The following is a 16205-nucleotide window of genomic DNA, read 5'->3' on the forward strand; positions in this document are numbered from 1 at the left end:
TGACTTTACACCCTTTGAAGTTGTCAGGACCCTCTACGCAGAGAATTATTGACCATCAACGTTTTCATATCAAGATTCAATCACTCAGTCTGGTTGCCAGCTACCGAAAGCGGTTTTGCCCTCTGAACACATGCAGTAATGTCTGTAAACAAGAAGCCCGTCTATTGGATTGTGACAAATGAAGTGCTAACTGGAGAGATAACATTCAAAAAACACAACACATCCCTCTACCCTGCCCCATCCTCCTCCTCCTCTTCTTCTTCTTAAAGAAAACGTATGCAAAAATCCACCCGTGGATAGTTCACAGCAGCCGATGTGACTCCACACTTTGATTTATCCTCATCTATCTGTGCACTCAGCCTCTTGTACCAAGTGCTAATTTGCCACAACGCCCGTAACGTAATTAGAATTAAATGCAGCAGTTAAACAGAGCCATGTGGTCGATATGATCTCCTTTGTCCAGTGACCTCATACTGAGATAATGACAGTGATGAGAGACACCTTTTCTTCACCTAGGATGATGATACAGAAAGATGTTTCTATTATATTGTTATCCTCTGTCATGTAGGTCTGCTGTAGTGTTCTGACACTATAAAAATGGCCCCATTAGAGCAGCACAAAAGCTTGATGGGTAACGGTTATCCTGCTTTGGTCAAGATTTTGTGGGACAAATCTCAGTTTCAGTTTGTCAACTGTGAAGTTCAATGAATGTTGTAATCTGAAATTCTTATTAAGCATGACGGTGATGGATGTTACTGTCCCGGATGTCAGTGACACTAATGTTATTTCTGTAGCTTCAACATCTCCAGTGTTACAACAAACAGCTGCAAACCAGCGCTGACTCTGGCAGACCAGCGGGAGAGTTAGTGTGTGATAGATGGGATGCTGCGAGATCTCTTCATGATGAGACGCACCTCCACGTCAGGGAGGCTGTCCTGCTTAGTCTGGGCACACCCCTCGTCTGCTGCGGCCATGTGCAGGTCGAAGCGCAGCGACACTGACTTCTTGCGCAGCTTGGGATTCCCTCTGAAGAAAGAGCCCTCCCACTGTTTTATCACCTTGTCGATCTTCTCTGTCCTGTTGGGGAGGAAGTTAGGAGTCGTGGCAATAAAAGGTGATGATGATGATGATGATGGTGCACGATAAATGTCACACCACATTATGTATGTTAGCAGATTATTTCGACAATGCATGGACATTTACAACAAATCTTTTCAAGTTTCAAGAACTATTTATTTAAATGGTAATATTGTTGTGTCTCATGTAATCCCTTGTGGGACGGTCCATTTCAGTGGTAGTGTATGAAAAAAAGAAAAACCCTGTAATTCATTTCTCCCTTCATTCGTTCCTGCATTAAACGAGTGGTTGCGCAGTAACACCAGGGGGCAGCAACATTTCAAATGCCTTAAACTTGACCTAGTATAAGAGCCATTTGATAGAATGAGCACCTTCTTTGTAATAAAGTGCAACCATTGGCACTGAATAGACTCACTGAGGATCAGGGAAAATAGAGACGTGCTGTGTATGCATGTTTGTCACCACATAAACAGGGTAAATGTACCAGAAAACAACATTTTCCACGTGACATTTGGCTGTGGGTAAATGAAAGTAGGAAATGTTGGTTACCTTGAGTCTTAAAGGACTAATAATAATTGCTTTTTAAGCCGCCTGGGGGAAGTGCAATAACACAGTGTTAGCTTATGAAGTTAATGTGGTGAGTTTGTTAGCAAACAGCTGTGTATTTACACATCCAGCAGACATGGAAGAACATTAGTATTCATTTGGAGTTGGTTCTGCCCCCCTGATGACTGTCCAAAAGTCCAACATTCCCTCTGTTTTTTGCTCTGTTTTTGATTTGAACATAATTGCCAAATGTCACGTTCTTCACAAGCTTGCTAACTCATTAACTGCGTCTTTCTGCTGTTTGGGGCTGGACAGGGAGAGGGAGTGTTTTTGCTGAGAATAGCTGCCTGCTGCTGCTGGAAATGGGGATGATGAGAGCAGCAACTAAAATGAATGAATAAACTAAAATGAATTTGTGAGCTGTGGAATCTAAACGATTTAGCTGAAACATGCCAAGGTGCTGTGGGAGGTGAAATGCAGAGTCCGGTTCTAATTTTCAGGGGTTTCAATGTAAAAGATCAGTGCATTTTCATGTATCATCCACAGCACTTTACAACACACGCTCACATAGATGGCAGCAAGCAACCATGCAAGGTGCTGGCCTGACTATCGAGAGCAGTTAACCACAAAAAAACACATCTAATGTGTAATAATTGGCTGATGGCAATGCAGTGGGTTAAGAACCATCAGTGACTACAAAAAGGTTGCTTGCTATGAATGCTTTCAATTGTATGCTTGTTGGATGTGTGTCTGTGGCCGTAAACACCTGAAACATGAACAAAGAATTCCACCCATGTCTCATCCAACAATAACTGGTGCCACGCCCTGAAGACTCCACACCACGCAGGTATCTCCACATCAAACACGAGCCATTAAAGAAGCAAAATTCCCATGCAGTGCCGTGATGAGTTACTTCTGGGAACCTGTGCAGCCTGCTAAATGTTTTATGACTCGTTAACTTGTTCGGCGTGTGGAGGTAATTCCTTTGTACATCTTGTCTCCTGGACTAGACGTCGCCAGGGTGGAGAGGACATGGATGATTGCGTAATTAGTAACTAATAAGTCAATAAAAAACCTCAACGTGTCAAAGCCTGAGTTTCGTAATCAAAAATGCATTTATCTGGGTGGTGTAGAACAGATCGCTCTGCAGTGATGCTATCAGTGCTTGTTACTAGAAAATGCCCACATGAACCAAAGGTGCTGACAACAGGTCGGTCGGGGGGCGGGGGCAAAAGGATCAATACTTACTCGATGGTGCCATGACCCTCTGCACTCTCCCGCACAACATTGCCCTGTAGAATCTCCTGAGTCTTCACAGTGGCGATTGGCAAGTCTTTATCTTGCTCTGGCTCTGTGAGGAGACAGTAATGACAATTCATAACATGATATGACTGTAGTAAAGTGTGTGTGTGTTTGTGTGTGTGTGTGTGTGTCTTACCTCTGAGTATCACAAGGCTTTGCTGTCTATGCAGTATGCTTTTCTTTAGCCCATTATCTGCTGGGAGGAGTGAAGGTATTTCAGGCAGGGGCTCAGACTTGGGTTCGTCCGGAGTAACAGCAGGGTCACTGAAGCCGTTCTCTAGCCCATTTTCCCTCAGCTCCTCCTTGAAAGACCTCCAGGGCCTCAGACCCATTTGCTGCCCATTACGACCCATGTACCTGCAGGCAGAGGGCGATGTACGAGGGAATGACGACCACGGGGACTATACGTATGCAGGCGCGTGTCGTGGATAAAGCCACAGTTAGAAATGTGGGAGAAGTACATTTGTTTACTTTCATGCTGAGAGTTAGATGAAAAGATCAATGCCACTCTCGTGTCTCTATGGTAACCATGAAGCTACAACCAGGAGACAGTTAGCTTAGTTTTGAGAGAAAGTTAGCTTGGCTCAGTCCAAAGATAAAGAAATGCATCTACTGGCAACTCTAAAGTTTACTGTCACTGTTTCTTTAATGCGTACAAAAACCAAAAAGTTGTGAGACCACAACAACCTGTTTCCCCCTTTGTCTCTGTATGCTAAGCTAAGCTAACCACCCACTGGCTGCAGCTTCATATTTAATGGACAGATGTGAGAGTGGTATCCTCTCATCTAACTCTCTGCAAGAAAGCAGGGATAAACATACAATTTGCTCAGCCAACTAGATGTTCGAGTTACAAGAACTAAATCTGAAAAACCTATTTGGGAACACTAGCTGACTTACTGGAAGAGTCTGCTCTTTATTCAGACGATGAACAGACATTCATGGCCTCCAGAGGATGAAGCCTACAGACCTGTCCTCTAGTTGTGGTTTTGGTTGTGAGTGAAGGGACTCAACAACTATTGGATGGTTTGCCATGAAATTTGGTCGAGACATGCATGTACCCCACAGAAACTGTAATAACTTCAAGACAAAGATGGGTCAGCAGTCTGGATTCTATCATCCTGGATTTTGAGACCATGAATCAGTTATAGAAAGTTTGTCATTTTTGTCATTTTCACTTTCCTCGTTTGTGCTTTTTGCATGTATAAGAGTACAGGAACCCCAGTCACTGCTGTTACATGTCACTATGTTCCTCTGCCTTACCCGACGGCCTAACTGTGTCTCAACTTGCAATTATTGTGGATTTTCAGTTTCTATTCAGACAGATTTTAAGCCTCTACTATATAATCCACAACAGAATAGTGAGCTGTGACCAGACTGAAAATGATAACACGTGACATCATCTGTTTGACAGCTACATAAAGGAAGCGATTAAGAAAATGTTTTGTTTGCTTTGTACTTGTGCTGAGGAAAGAGTTTTGGTCTTACATCAGTGAATCAGTGTGTCTGTCTGTGTGTGTGTGTGTGTGTGTGTGTGTGTGTGTCAAGTCTGCCTCTTAGTGAGAAAGTCTTTTCAAATAAAAATGACTTCCTGGTTGACACTGAAAACCACAAAATTCCAGCTGAAGTATTGCTTCCTGGTTCCTCGAACGTTCTCATTCCTTTCTCTGCCTCTTGCCCTCACCTGCCCTCTTCACGCTCCAGCAGACGTCGGTAAGTGCCGATCTCTCGCTCCAGCCTCATCTTGGTGTTGAGGAGCTGGCTGTGGCGCTGACGCTGGGTGGCCAGCCCACTCCTCACCTGCTCCAGCTCGCTCTCTAGCCCCGCGATCACCTGGGAAAGGTCCTGCAGCTGGCTGGAGTACAGGCGCTGGGTGTTCTGCAGAGAGCTCTCCAGGCCTTTCTCCTAAAAAGCAAGAGGCAGGGAGCTTTAAGGATAATAACTAAGCAGTTCTATCTCTTCACTGTATTTAAAAAACATGTAGAATCTGACAAAGATAGTTGGAAACATGGACGTCATGCCTCTCTGGTTTCCCACCACCAACAGTGCCAGCTTTGTTGGTAGGCTGGTCTGGCCAAGCCTTTGGTCCTGCTGTGACAACTGAACTCAGGTCTCTGCAGTGTTGAGCCTCAAGGACACTGCCATGATTTTAGATGTCACAATCTGCTCCTCAGTGCCTCCCTTCAGCCACACTCTCTCCTCCCACTGTCTCCAGCGCCTGCTCACCTCTCAGCAACGTACTTCCCTCCAACTCCATCTGCATTTGGGTCCTATCCCCTGTATCCTGCTGCGTTGCTGGCATCAGTCGTGACCAAAGATGTAAAAAGCCGTGTTTGTGGTTGTGAAATGCTGTTGAAATGCCGATCAAAAACGTATCCATCCATCTAACACTAAATATGTCGCTTGCCATCAAAATGTAAAGTTTATTACATAATGAGCAGGATATGCCATGCTAGCAGTGTGGCTCTAGGGATGGAAATGTTGCTTGGTTAGTCAAACACTGACATTTTTTTAACTTCATTCATAGCACCAAATGCATAACACCAATGCATTGTGGGTGATGTACACCTCTGAAGTAACCATCATTGCCCACTCTCCCTCAGTGAGTGGGCTGATCTCACCAAGTTCACTTGAGTTTTCCAGAGAAATGGACGGACAGTTATGGTGGTGCTGGGATTCCGTTGAGGGCGAGTGCAGACTAGAAGCCATCAAGGGGATGCTGAACGACTCAGGAAACACAGTCCAAACATAAGCAGCTACCAGATTCTTTCAGAATCCATCTTTTAATTTTACTCCTAACCTACAAGGTTAATGAACTCCTAACCCCGTAATGTCCAAAAGGGCCTCTTAGACCAGCTGTTTCTGCTTTGAAATCAGATCTGAAGACACATTTTTACAGACTTGACAACTAGTCTTATTTGCTTACATAACACAGGTCTGGTGTGCAACCACCTGGTTTTAAGTTTATTTTAACAGTTTTCACTTTTGGATGACTCACCTTTGGATGACTTATTTGTAAGCTCCATTTTTAGATGTTTTTTAATTCCTATTCTTGTGCTTTATGCTGTCTATGGTGCCTCTATTTTGATGTTCTTTTTTCTCTATTTTGCATATGGCAAGAACCTTTTTTACAAATAAAATCAACTAAAAATTATCATTGCAGGCTTTTTTTTTTAAATATCTGTCCGCAAGTGCAATCCTGCCACACCATGATGCAATTGAATATTTGCTGTCCTAGATTTCCCGTCTTGTTTCAGCCTCTTATTTTCATCTTATAGCAAATAGTAAATCAAGAAATCGAGGAGTAAAGGGATGATTAGAAGTTAAATATTAAGGAAAGCTTTGGAAAATGGTTGGCAGCAATCAAAGGAATGCAAGGAAGGATGTAAAGGATTGTTTGCAAGTTATAATGATTATCTTATGACTTCCACAAGGTCAACGGATGTAATATGCCACCTGCCATGGAAGTGTGATAGTTGGGGAGTTGGCTGTGATAACATGTGATGTTTATTTCTTTACCAGGGCATGTAGGGTCTCGATCTCCGTCTGCAGGGAGTGCCACTGCTTCCTGGCTTCAGCGAGCTCGGCCCGGGCCTCTCTCAGGGCAGCACCGCCAAGGCTCACCTGCGCCCACGCTGCCTCCTCCTGAGTGAGGTGACAGGGATCAGACATCGAACGAGGTACCAGTGCCACCATCATAGCCAAATACACACACCCAACCGTATTTATTCGCCAGTAAACAGAAAGAACCCAAATCTTTGTAATCATGTCATAATATGGAGGAACTGTTTTAATGTGTTAATGTGCAGTGGCTGATGGTATGTGAATGGCGTGAAGTAATATACTAGACAAACGAAACAGACCTGATTGGGATGTACAACCACCTAACACGTATACACACACCTCATGGGTAACACTTCTTTCCCACTGGGCCTCAGTCAGACAGGCAGAGGAGAAGCAGCCACAGGTGGTGCTGTAGGTGGTGTGTGTTTCAGTGTGGGCAAACAGACAGCAGAGCAGACACCCAGGCCTGCGTGTACACACAGCTGTAAAAGCTATGTTGACACAATGTACAGCTGTTAGGCCTTTCACCCCCTCTGTCCTTGCTTCCACTTCAAATGCAGTGAAGCGGTGAAGCTGCCTCAGCACAGTTATGACAATATTTTGACAGTGAAAATAAAAAAGATGACTCAAGTTATGTAAGTTATTCTCTGTTTAATGTATGACTTGAATGGTTCTCAGTCTCTGTGTCAATGCATACAGTAGTTTTCATTAATAGTAAACTTATGCAAGGAGCATACATCCGCTTTCAAGACTCCCCATCTTGGATGAAGCTGGATGTCAAAAGCAGAGTAATTACTATTCCATCTGTCATCTCAGACAGTGGTGGTACTTATACGTATGCAAACAGAAGTATTGGTACTAAATGTATCAGAATTCACTGTACTCATCTGTGACAATACATCGCATATTTGTTGATCTATATTTTGTATATAGATCAACAGTTGTGTATGTAAAATTTAGATCTGCAAAGTAAGTAATAATTACAGCTGTCAAATAAATGTAATGGCGTGAGAAGTATAATATTTCTATCTGAAATGTACTTAGCTAGAGGTCAAGTAATATAATGGCCATTCATTTGTACTCACAGTGGTACAGCTGTAATTCTATTTAGTTGCTTTCGACAAACTGATCTCACATGATACTTTAGACTTCACTGGTCTGATCATGAGCTGCTTTTTTATGGAAAGTGTCTCGAGATAACATTTGTTATGAATTAGCGCTAAATGAATAAAGACTGATCGATTGATTGATTGATGTCTGTACATATGTAAACATTGTTACTGATTTTATATGGTAAACTGTTGCAGATGTTCCAACTAAACAATTCAAAAGTTCTCTCTGGAGTTTTTTTTTATCACTAGTGGACACTGTTTTTATGAGTGGGCCCTGTTTTGTTTGTATCATGCACATGCTCTCCTGCACTGGTTTCCCACTATTCTTCTGACAGTCGGTACCTATTACATGTCAAATGCATTTCAAATGTTCTATGAGGAGGGAAATGCTGTGAACATAAATTTTGTTTGCACACAAACATCTCCACAGGGCACCTTTAAACTTAATATGGGTCACTCGAAATGATGAAGGCTGTCCCGTGGTAGTTTTGGTGAATGTATCTGAGTTTTGATCATGCAGACTGCAGCGTTGTGTAACCCGTACTTTGGTGGGACAGACAGAGAAGGGTTAGGGTTAGGGTTAGGGTTGTAAAAAAACGGCATTTCATAAAACCTGCTCCATTTTAGTACCGTGGTAGCTTGCAGCTTTTGGAAAAGGCACTTTATTGTTGCTGTCAGAACAAAGTCATTGTGCTATGGCACAGGAACACTGGGGTAATAAAAGGCAGCCAGACTGCGCATTTCCTAGATAAAGGATGAAGTGACGGATGAGAGTGCTCTGGTTGTAATTTGACTCATAAATATTCAATTGAAGATCAGGGATCATTCACTCAGAGTAGTAACTGATCATATGCTGTAACACACTATTGTAATTGTGTGAAACAGCAAAAAGTGTGTGAAACAAAACATGCACAAATCTACAAAAGGGCAATTGCAGGCATTCACAAAAAAAGAAGGGAGAAGCACAGTGAGCCTACATCCTCTCATCACAGTAAACAAACGCACTGCTAATCATTTAACTCCAGCCGAGCACACACATCAGTCTGGCATGCCCGTGGGACGGCCTGAAATTCATCTTGAGGGTGTGTCTGGCTGGCAGTGGGCCAGGACAACACCGGAGAGGTATAGAGAAAAGTGAGGATGCAAGAGTGAATGCGTACCTCACTGAGAGCTCCTCCGTGCGTTCTGGATGCTGCTGCAGCTCCAGAGCGGCTAGGCCCCACAAAGCCAGGGAGTGGATTTGACACGGAGCCCAGGCCGAGGTGCCTCTCGCCCGGACCAGGAAGTCTGCTCTGATCGCACTGCGCTCTGATTCGGTCGAGGAGCTGGGTGAGCTCCATCCCTGTGCCATCCTCCTCCTCCACTCCTGCTGCTGCTGTGGCCGTCACTAATAGAGCATCGCAGGAGTCGGCCCGCTGCAGCTGTACAGCCCGGGCTGCCTGCAAACAGCCAACCAGAGGGAGAAATAGGGGGAGGGAGGGGGAGAGAGACAGAGAGAGGGAGAGAGAAAGACGTGTAAAAGGGTGTGAGGAGAGTGAATGATGTAAAGAGTGAGCAACACCAGAGAACAAAGACAAAGAGGGAAATTAAAATGAATTAGTGAATGAATAGGTGAATGAATGCAAAGGAAGAAAAAGAGAGTAAGAGCGATGTGAGTGTTTGTGGGGTGGGGTGGGGGGGGTTGCAGTCCACGCAATGCAGAGGCAGGAGAAAAAGTAGAATCAGTTATTGAGCCCGACGTGTTCGTGAGTGTGTGAGTGTATGAGCATGTGTGCCTATGGAGGAAGAGACACAGGTAGTGTGTGTGTGTGTGGGACAGGGTGGGGGGGGGGCGTTATTAGTCAGCAGGAATGCGAAAACGAAGAGAAGGGGGTAAAAAAGAAAGGAGAGGTGGGGTGGATGAGGTCAGAGTCAAGGGACGAAGCGTAACTCACAAGCCGAACACACATCTAATAGCATTATACTAGTCACATGTTTGAATACAGTATTTGACACACTGTTTATCCCTTTATCTACTTTTCTATTTCAAAAACCAGCTGTCATAAGGATGGCCATCTCACATGTCATTTTCCTCATTTTCTGTGGTCAGATTTAATGCCAATAAAATGCTGACAAAATGTCTGGGATCATCACACACCTTGTATCGCTTCTGTTCCATCAGTTATTACCAGTCATCATCTCATTTTTATTAAAAAATGTACAAAGCAACCAGACTCAACCACTGACAGAAACAATCATTTCACCTCTCAGACGATGGAAGCTGCTGGTCTACTCCTGCCTCAGTTGGTTAGTTTCTATCTGCTGGTTAGTTAATATCTCAGCACCTTTCATCACATCTGACCCCAGCTCTGATGAACAACCACAAATTCAGTCCAAACATCAAACTGTTTTGCTTCAGACCGCTACAACTATTATACAGTTGGTTCCAGAGCACTGGCAGCAATGTTGGTACCTCTCAACTGTAGCTGACTTCACAGAAGAAGCTCCATCTTCCAGTTACATCTGAAGCCCTCAGCACCTCAGTATGGACACTGTATTTGACTGCTACACTTTGCCTTACAGTTGCCATGTTATCAAGCAATCAGATGTTCACCTGCAAGCTTATCCCTGAGGGATCATTCATGATGGCCCCCCCATGGACACAATCACAACAACAGGGCTCCTGAGGACACAATCCTTCACCAAGCAAAGGTGTCAATTCCAGGAAAGGCTATCAGTGAAATATTCAGATTAGTATTATTCATATTAGTATTCGTACTTTGTACCTAATTTTATGAGGAGACGTGCATTCCACCGTCAGGCTGTCATTGTAAGGTCACACTACATCTTACTGCCTGAATGAATGAAGGGTGCAGTAAAATTAGAAAAGGTTGTCGTGTAAGACTGCTTACACAGAAGGAGAAACACACATGGACAGACAGTTGGAAGGTGAATGGAAGTAAAGACAGAAAAAGAAGTCATGACAGGCATTAGCAGTACATTTAGTGACCTCAAACTCCCAGTGCATCTCCTGCAGCTCTGTCATGGAGCGCCGCAGGTCAGCCTGCAGCGTCACGCTGCTCTGCTCTGCCCTCTTCTTTGACTCCCTGAGCAGAGTCACCTGTTGCTCCAGACGCCTGGTGTTCCTCTCCTCTGTCTCACACCTATGCCGTGATGTCAAGAGCAAAGGTTATCTATTGAGCTCCATTCAGTGTTTATTGATAATCATCAGACCATGGCAAACATCAATGACATAAACACCTCACACAAAGACAGGGATATTCATTAATTCAAAGTGAGTGCAACAGATCACCAAAGCAGAAGGTTTTTATTTTCCTGAAGTATAGACACATTCCTCAGTTTTACCTAGTTAAACTTCATTTAAAAGGGGACTCCAACAGTTGCTAGGGAGTCTCCACTAAGGGCTACAAGATTGTGGTTTTAGCTGAACAATCCCATTTTGGTGCATGACAGTAAAGGAGGGTGTTGCAGAAATCACAAAAAGTAAAAAGGACAAAAAAAGACCTTGGCATCGTTTAAGTGTGTCATAAACAGTCTCCCAGACACCCTCAGCTAGTCAGGAGACACACCGGGCAGAGCTATAAATAGAACAGGTGAATTTATACCAAGCTGCGGCTCGTCCTTCAGGGGTTAATGGCTGACAGCAGAGAGGTGGTGTGTGTGTGTGTGGGTGTGTGAGTGTGTGTGTGTTGAGGGAGGTGGTGGGTGAGTGGGTGGGGGCTCGGTGTCACTCTGCATCAATACATAAGTGAAAGTGCCGACGTGGCACAAAGCCCGGCCTGGATTTGTATGCAGGTTGGCTCACAGGAGCGGGAACTGGCCTGAGTTAGATAACAGAGCGCTGGAAAAGCATTGCAGCAGGATCAAAATAGGAAGTCTTTGGTTGTTATTCTACATCTATGCTTAGTTTATTGTAATTCAGTTATGAGAATCCTATATTTTCTCCTAACATGTGTTACTATAATTACCAGCTAAAATACAAAAAAAGAAATGTGTTTTCCTCCACTGTACCTGATCCCCTTGGACAAAAACTATATGAATGAGGGTAATATGTTTACGGGATGTGATCTCATGCCTAACGTACTAATTAATAAGCCCTAGACTGTACGGATGGAGGGAGAGGGGTGTTAGAACTTTCAGGAAAACTACAGCCGAATACAGCTGACCTGGTCTGGATGACAGCTGCTCTGGACTTCATGCTGTCAGACTGTAATGCCAGCTGGGCATTCTCCATCAGTAGTTTACCAACCTGACAAAAACAGAAAACACAAAAACACAAGATTAGGAAGGAATTAGTAAAAACAATACACAATTTTACAGCTGACTTAATCCATGGAAATAAGTAAGTAGGTTGCTAAAGTTGGTCTAGACTGAAGCATTTGGAGGTCTACTGAAACAAGGAAGTAAAAGCAGCTTGTAAGAACCAACAGGCCTTTCTGTTACTGATAATGATGGTTCTGTAGTGCATTTGTATTGGATTTTTATTATCATTAATATTATTATTATTCATCTTTTGTCCCTCTTAATGATTTTATTCAGGACTTCTCAAACGAACAATCACAGATTCCTTCAAACAGGAAGTAACACATGTGAGGACCACCCAAAGGTCAGGAGCACAGTGTTTAGATATACCTGATGTTATGGGGTGTATTATCAGGGTGTGTTTATAATCTGTTTGTTCATCAAAAATATTATATTATGGCCTAAATACACTGTTGCCCATACAGTTGGAATAATTGTTCAATACCCCCAATGTAGTTAAAGCCTGAATCCACAGTTTGCAAAAGTTCATTGTGGTTTAAGTTTCACTGTGATATTTGGATGTTTGGAAGAGTTTGATCAATAAAGTTGAGAAGATATACACTTTATTTATCAAGAATAAATCACATTGTCACAATCATTTCATGAGAAGAGGTAAAAAAACATTTGATTCCAACTTTATGGGCAACAGTGTAGATGCTGTATTTGTAATTTCCAAATTTCCATTGTGCTGCTTTCAGAAAGTAGGACAGTATGATTTGCCCAATGTGGGACAGTACTTCAGTGAAGCAAAACTGTGTGGAGGGTCATGTATTGTGCAAACTAAAACCCTGTAATTGTATTTAGATATTAAATTGGACGAATTCTATTCAACAATTGTTAAAATACTATAAGGTTTTTTTCTTGTGGCTGAATGGAAGATTCATATACCAAAATCACAACAAGGCCTCCATGACCAGTGAAGCTTTTACTATGGATAATAGTCACTGTATATAGGGACCTACTGGAGGGATGCACAAAGATATTCCCTCATTTGCATTTGTGTTTCTTTTCAGTGTCCATATCTACCATGTGGGTGTGATATCTGCATTTTCCCTTTTGGTTTGATTAGGACACATCCTGGGGATTTCAGAGTGGTACTGAGTGTGGATTTATTGTAGTGGCTTCATATCACAATATATTCCAAAGGCCGCAATTATGAAGAATGTTGAACATTAGGCTAATTCACCTTACACACTGGATACATAATCAGCATGGAATAAATTCAATATATTGCTTTAAAACAGCCAACAAACTACTGCAATTTCTTTTTTTATTTCGATTAGTGGTGTAATTGTACAGAGGCTTGTGTAAAAATTCATCTAGTTTCATTGGATTCTCTCTGTTGGGCTAAAAGGCTAAAGTCTGAATAAAAGTATGCTTGAACGAGAACAAAAAGGTGGCTCCTTTATAGATATAAATCTTCACACACCCATGTTTCCTTTTGTTTGCTGATGAGTGCAACACTCTCAGAACGGGACACACCCATATTAAAGGAAAGCCAAAGACAACACGGAACATTCCATAACATTTACACCATAAACATTACAATACTCTCAGTATGTGGACGTCTCAGATTACCTGCCCAGTTTTGAGCCTCAGTGAGATGAGCGAATCATTATACTGATATAAAATCTTCTTCTTAATATCTCACCAGCTGAGTACCCATTATTAAGTCTGTGCTGGAAATAAAAAGATTATGTAAAGTAATTTTCAGAAGATAAATAGCACAGTAATCCTATATGTTAACACAAAAGCATTCCCATGGCAAGTGAACAATGACATTGCAGCTAGCACAGTTTGCGCCTGTGTCTGTCATAGTCACAGGAACGCCAGCCAAACTTTAGAGACAAGCTACATGACGTGGTATGCAACGAGAAACAACATGCATTAAAATGTCTGTCACTGGCACTTACTCATGCAGAAAGTGACGCAGTCAAAAAAAACTATCATGCCGTGTCATGTGAGACACCATACCGTCTGGTGTTATAATCTACTGAGTGGAACGGCCTTTAAAGTAATAAGCGTTCCACATTCTTTCTGTGTGTGACAACTGTGTCTCAATGGCTCCGGTCCAGGTGTAATGACACAAATATCTGCCTCTAATCCTCTGCAGCAAGTTTGTTTGATGTTGAGTTGCCTCTCACCTCATGGATTTTACATACACTTACATTTCAGTTGCTTATGAATTCCTCCAGTGAAAAACTGTGCTTTTTCCAAACAAACTTCACTCAGAGTGCTGCTCTACAGTATTGCAATTCTTTAAAGATCATAAATAAGCAGCTGCTGTTACATGGTGGTTTTAATATATGTAACACAACCAGCACTGGGACCGCTGTCTTCAAACCGGGGTGGCACCACCGCCCTTAAGCTACTTTGCATGTATTTGAGGCTGTTCACATGATGTTGCCTGCAGTCGTCATCAATACTAGTAATTTGCTGTGTCTCTCGTTTGACTGCAATAATTGCTGTTTGATTATACACACCTGCCCCTGTTGCCTGCCAGCCAACATCGCCCTGGGCTGATTTAATGGAAAATAATCTGAGTATAATAATCAAGTCTGAGTGGAAAAAATACTTTAGCACACCTGTAGTACTCTGTTATCTTTGCCTGGCAAACAGCTGTGTAATTTCGAATGCTTCTTTTAAGTCAGAGTAAATTCAAATAATCACCTGATGACTACAAATCTTGGCAAAACTGAGCCTGACCTGGGCGCGGAGCTCTTTCACAATCTGTTCCTGCTGGGACCAGTCCTGGGAGCGTGAGGTGCTCCGGATGCCCCAGTCAGCTATCTGAGCTTCCAGCCGCCGGTTGGCCTCCTGCAGCCTGTTCACCTGCTCCAGGAAGCCCTTCAAGCGGGCGTTCAGATTCCACATGGTTTGACTGGAGTCCTGCAGCAAGTCCATGGAGCCCTAGAAGAGTGCACACCCAAACGTTTATGGACACACACACACAGCGAGATCCTGGTATTTCCATACAGTCAAATCATCCAGCCACAACCGCTGGACACACTTACTATGTTTCTTGCAAATTCATGCACAGAGACATAAAGTTACAACTTTCACAGCAAACAGTCTGCCACCCATTGGAGATCACATGCTGCCAGAGGCGTTTACTTGGTAAATGTTTACCCAGTGATACTCACCTGAGACAACGTGACCTTCCACAAATAAGGTAGAGAGTGTAGTAGTGAGTCAAAAGTCCCTCAGTCTTCGTGTGGTCACACTGAGTTGATCCAACACTCCCTTCAGCTTAGCCACATTCCTCCACAGTGAGCTGGTCAACACTTTCTTCTTCCCACTGTGTCCCAGGTCATCAGCAGCGGCGCCCTGAGACAGAGCGGACAGGCTGCCATTAGCCTGCTAGTATCGCCGTTTGTGTCGGCCTGTATTCTTCAGAGTCAGCCACGGTAGGGATGCTCCTCTCTGTCACATCTCACCCCCCAGGCAGCAAGTGGGAAGGGGAGAGCCGCGGGGTAAACACTGGACACAGTGCTTACATCACCAGCACTCTGGGGCCCTTTGTACTCTCTGATCCAGGATTACAGAGCCGCTTTCAAACAGGCATGGACACAAGCTGTGAAGGGAATGTTCAGGGGGACACAGTGACAGGACCTGTGTGTGTGTTTGAGTGGTGCTTTAATAAGAGGTGACCCAGATGTGTACTATAATTAAGGTGAGAGCCATGTCCCTATACACCGCTCTGAAATCAAGTAATACACACTTTGTGCAGTTATCTCTTGCTTAATAACAGTCTTGGCTGGTTTTACAGACTGTTTGTGTCTGTCTGGGCCAAAGGTTTCATCTTCTGAGTATCATAATGTGGATTCAGTATTTCCTTGGGTACAGTGTATACAGATATATCGCAACTACAGCCCTGTGTTTCAGCAGCAACACACTTTAGTGCTATATTTGCATGGCTGTCTACAGCCAGCAGACAGACGATGCATTGCATTGTCACAGACATCAATACCGTACTTGGGGTTTAGCAGTATTTCTGATGAACACAGACCAACACACATGTATGCTTCACGCTTTGTGTCGTCTGTGCAACATTATTTATGGCCATGCCTCTTTTTCAGGGATAGAACACTGAAGACTTTGTAGATGTGCAAATGCAATGTGTAATGATTTTACGCTCCCTTGGAAATGTTAGTTTACTTTGACACATTTTGCGGTTGCTATCTTTTGTAGTTTAATTTGATACGCTCAGATGTTTTGTATTTTAAATCTTGAATCAAAAGAGAATTTCATTTCTCTGACTGTACTGAAAATATCGGAGGTGTTGATAAGATGTGGGTGTGGATG

General features: G+C 43.2%; 1 protein-coding gene across 1 annotated transcript; it reads right to left on the reverse strand.

Moving 5' to 3' along the window:
- Nucleotides 1-449: 449 nt before the first annotated feature.
- Nucleotides 450-15186, reverse strand: krt222 (keratin 222). The gene is made up of 10 exons (XM_070828231.1): nt 15044-15186; nt 14607-14810; nt 11765-11847; nt 10588-10741; nt 8759-9037; nt 6442-6567; nt 4607-4827; nt 3062-3282; nt 2872-2974; nt 450-1077 (listed from the first exon to the last, which is right to left on the reverse strand). Exons 2-10 carry the CDS (start codon nt 14802-14804, stop codon nt 864-866), a joined length of 1599 nt encoding a protein of 532 aa, XP_070684332.1. The 5' UTR covers nt 14805-14810; nt 15044-15186; the 3' UTR covers nt 450-863.
- Nucleotides 15187-16205: the final 1019 nt, after the last annotated feature.

Source organism: Pempheris klunzingeri, chromosome 3 (assembly GCF_042242105.1).
Source record: "Pempheris klunzingeri isolate RE-2024b chromosome 3, fPemKlu1.hap1, whole genome shotgun sequence".
Taxonomy (NCBI): domain Eukaryota; kingdom Metazoa; phylum Chordata; class Actinopteri; order Acropomatiformes; family Pempheridae; genus Pempheris; species Pempheris klunzingeri.

Excerpts from the sequence above, each read along its gene's own strand:
- krt222 (XM_070828231.1), bottom strand. The coding sequence starts at position 14,804 with ATGGACTTGCTGCAGGACTCCAGTCAAACCATGTGGAATCTGAACGCC. Across the intron at positions 11,848-14,606 it reads TGAAAGAGCTCCGCGCCCAG|GTTGGTAAACTACTGATGGA; the intron begins GTCAGGCTCAGT and ends TGTTTTTGTCAG. Across the intron at positions 3,283-4,606 it reads CTGGAGCGTGAAGAGGGCAG|GTACATGGGTCGTAATGGGC; the intron begins GTGAGGGCAAGA and ends CTCTGCCTGCAG.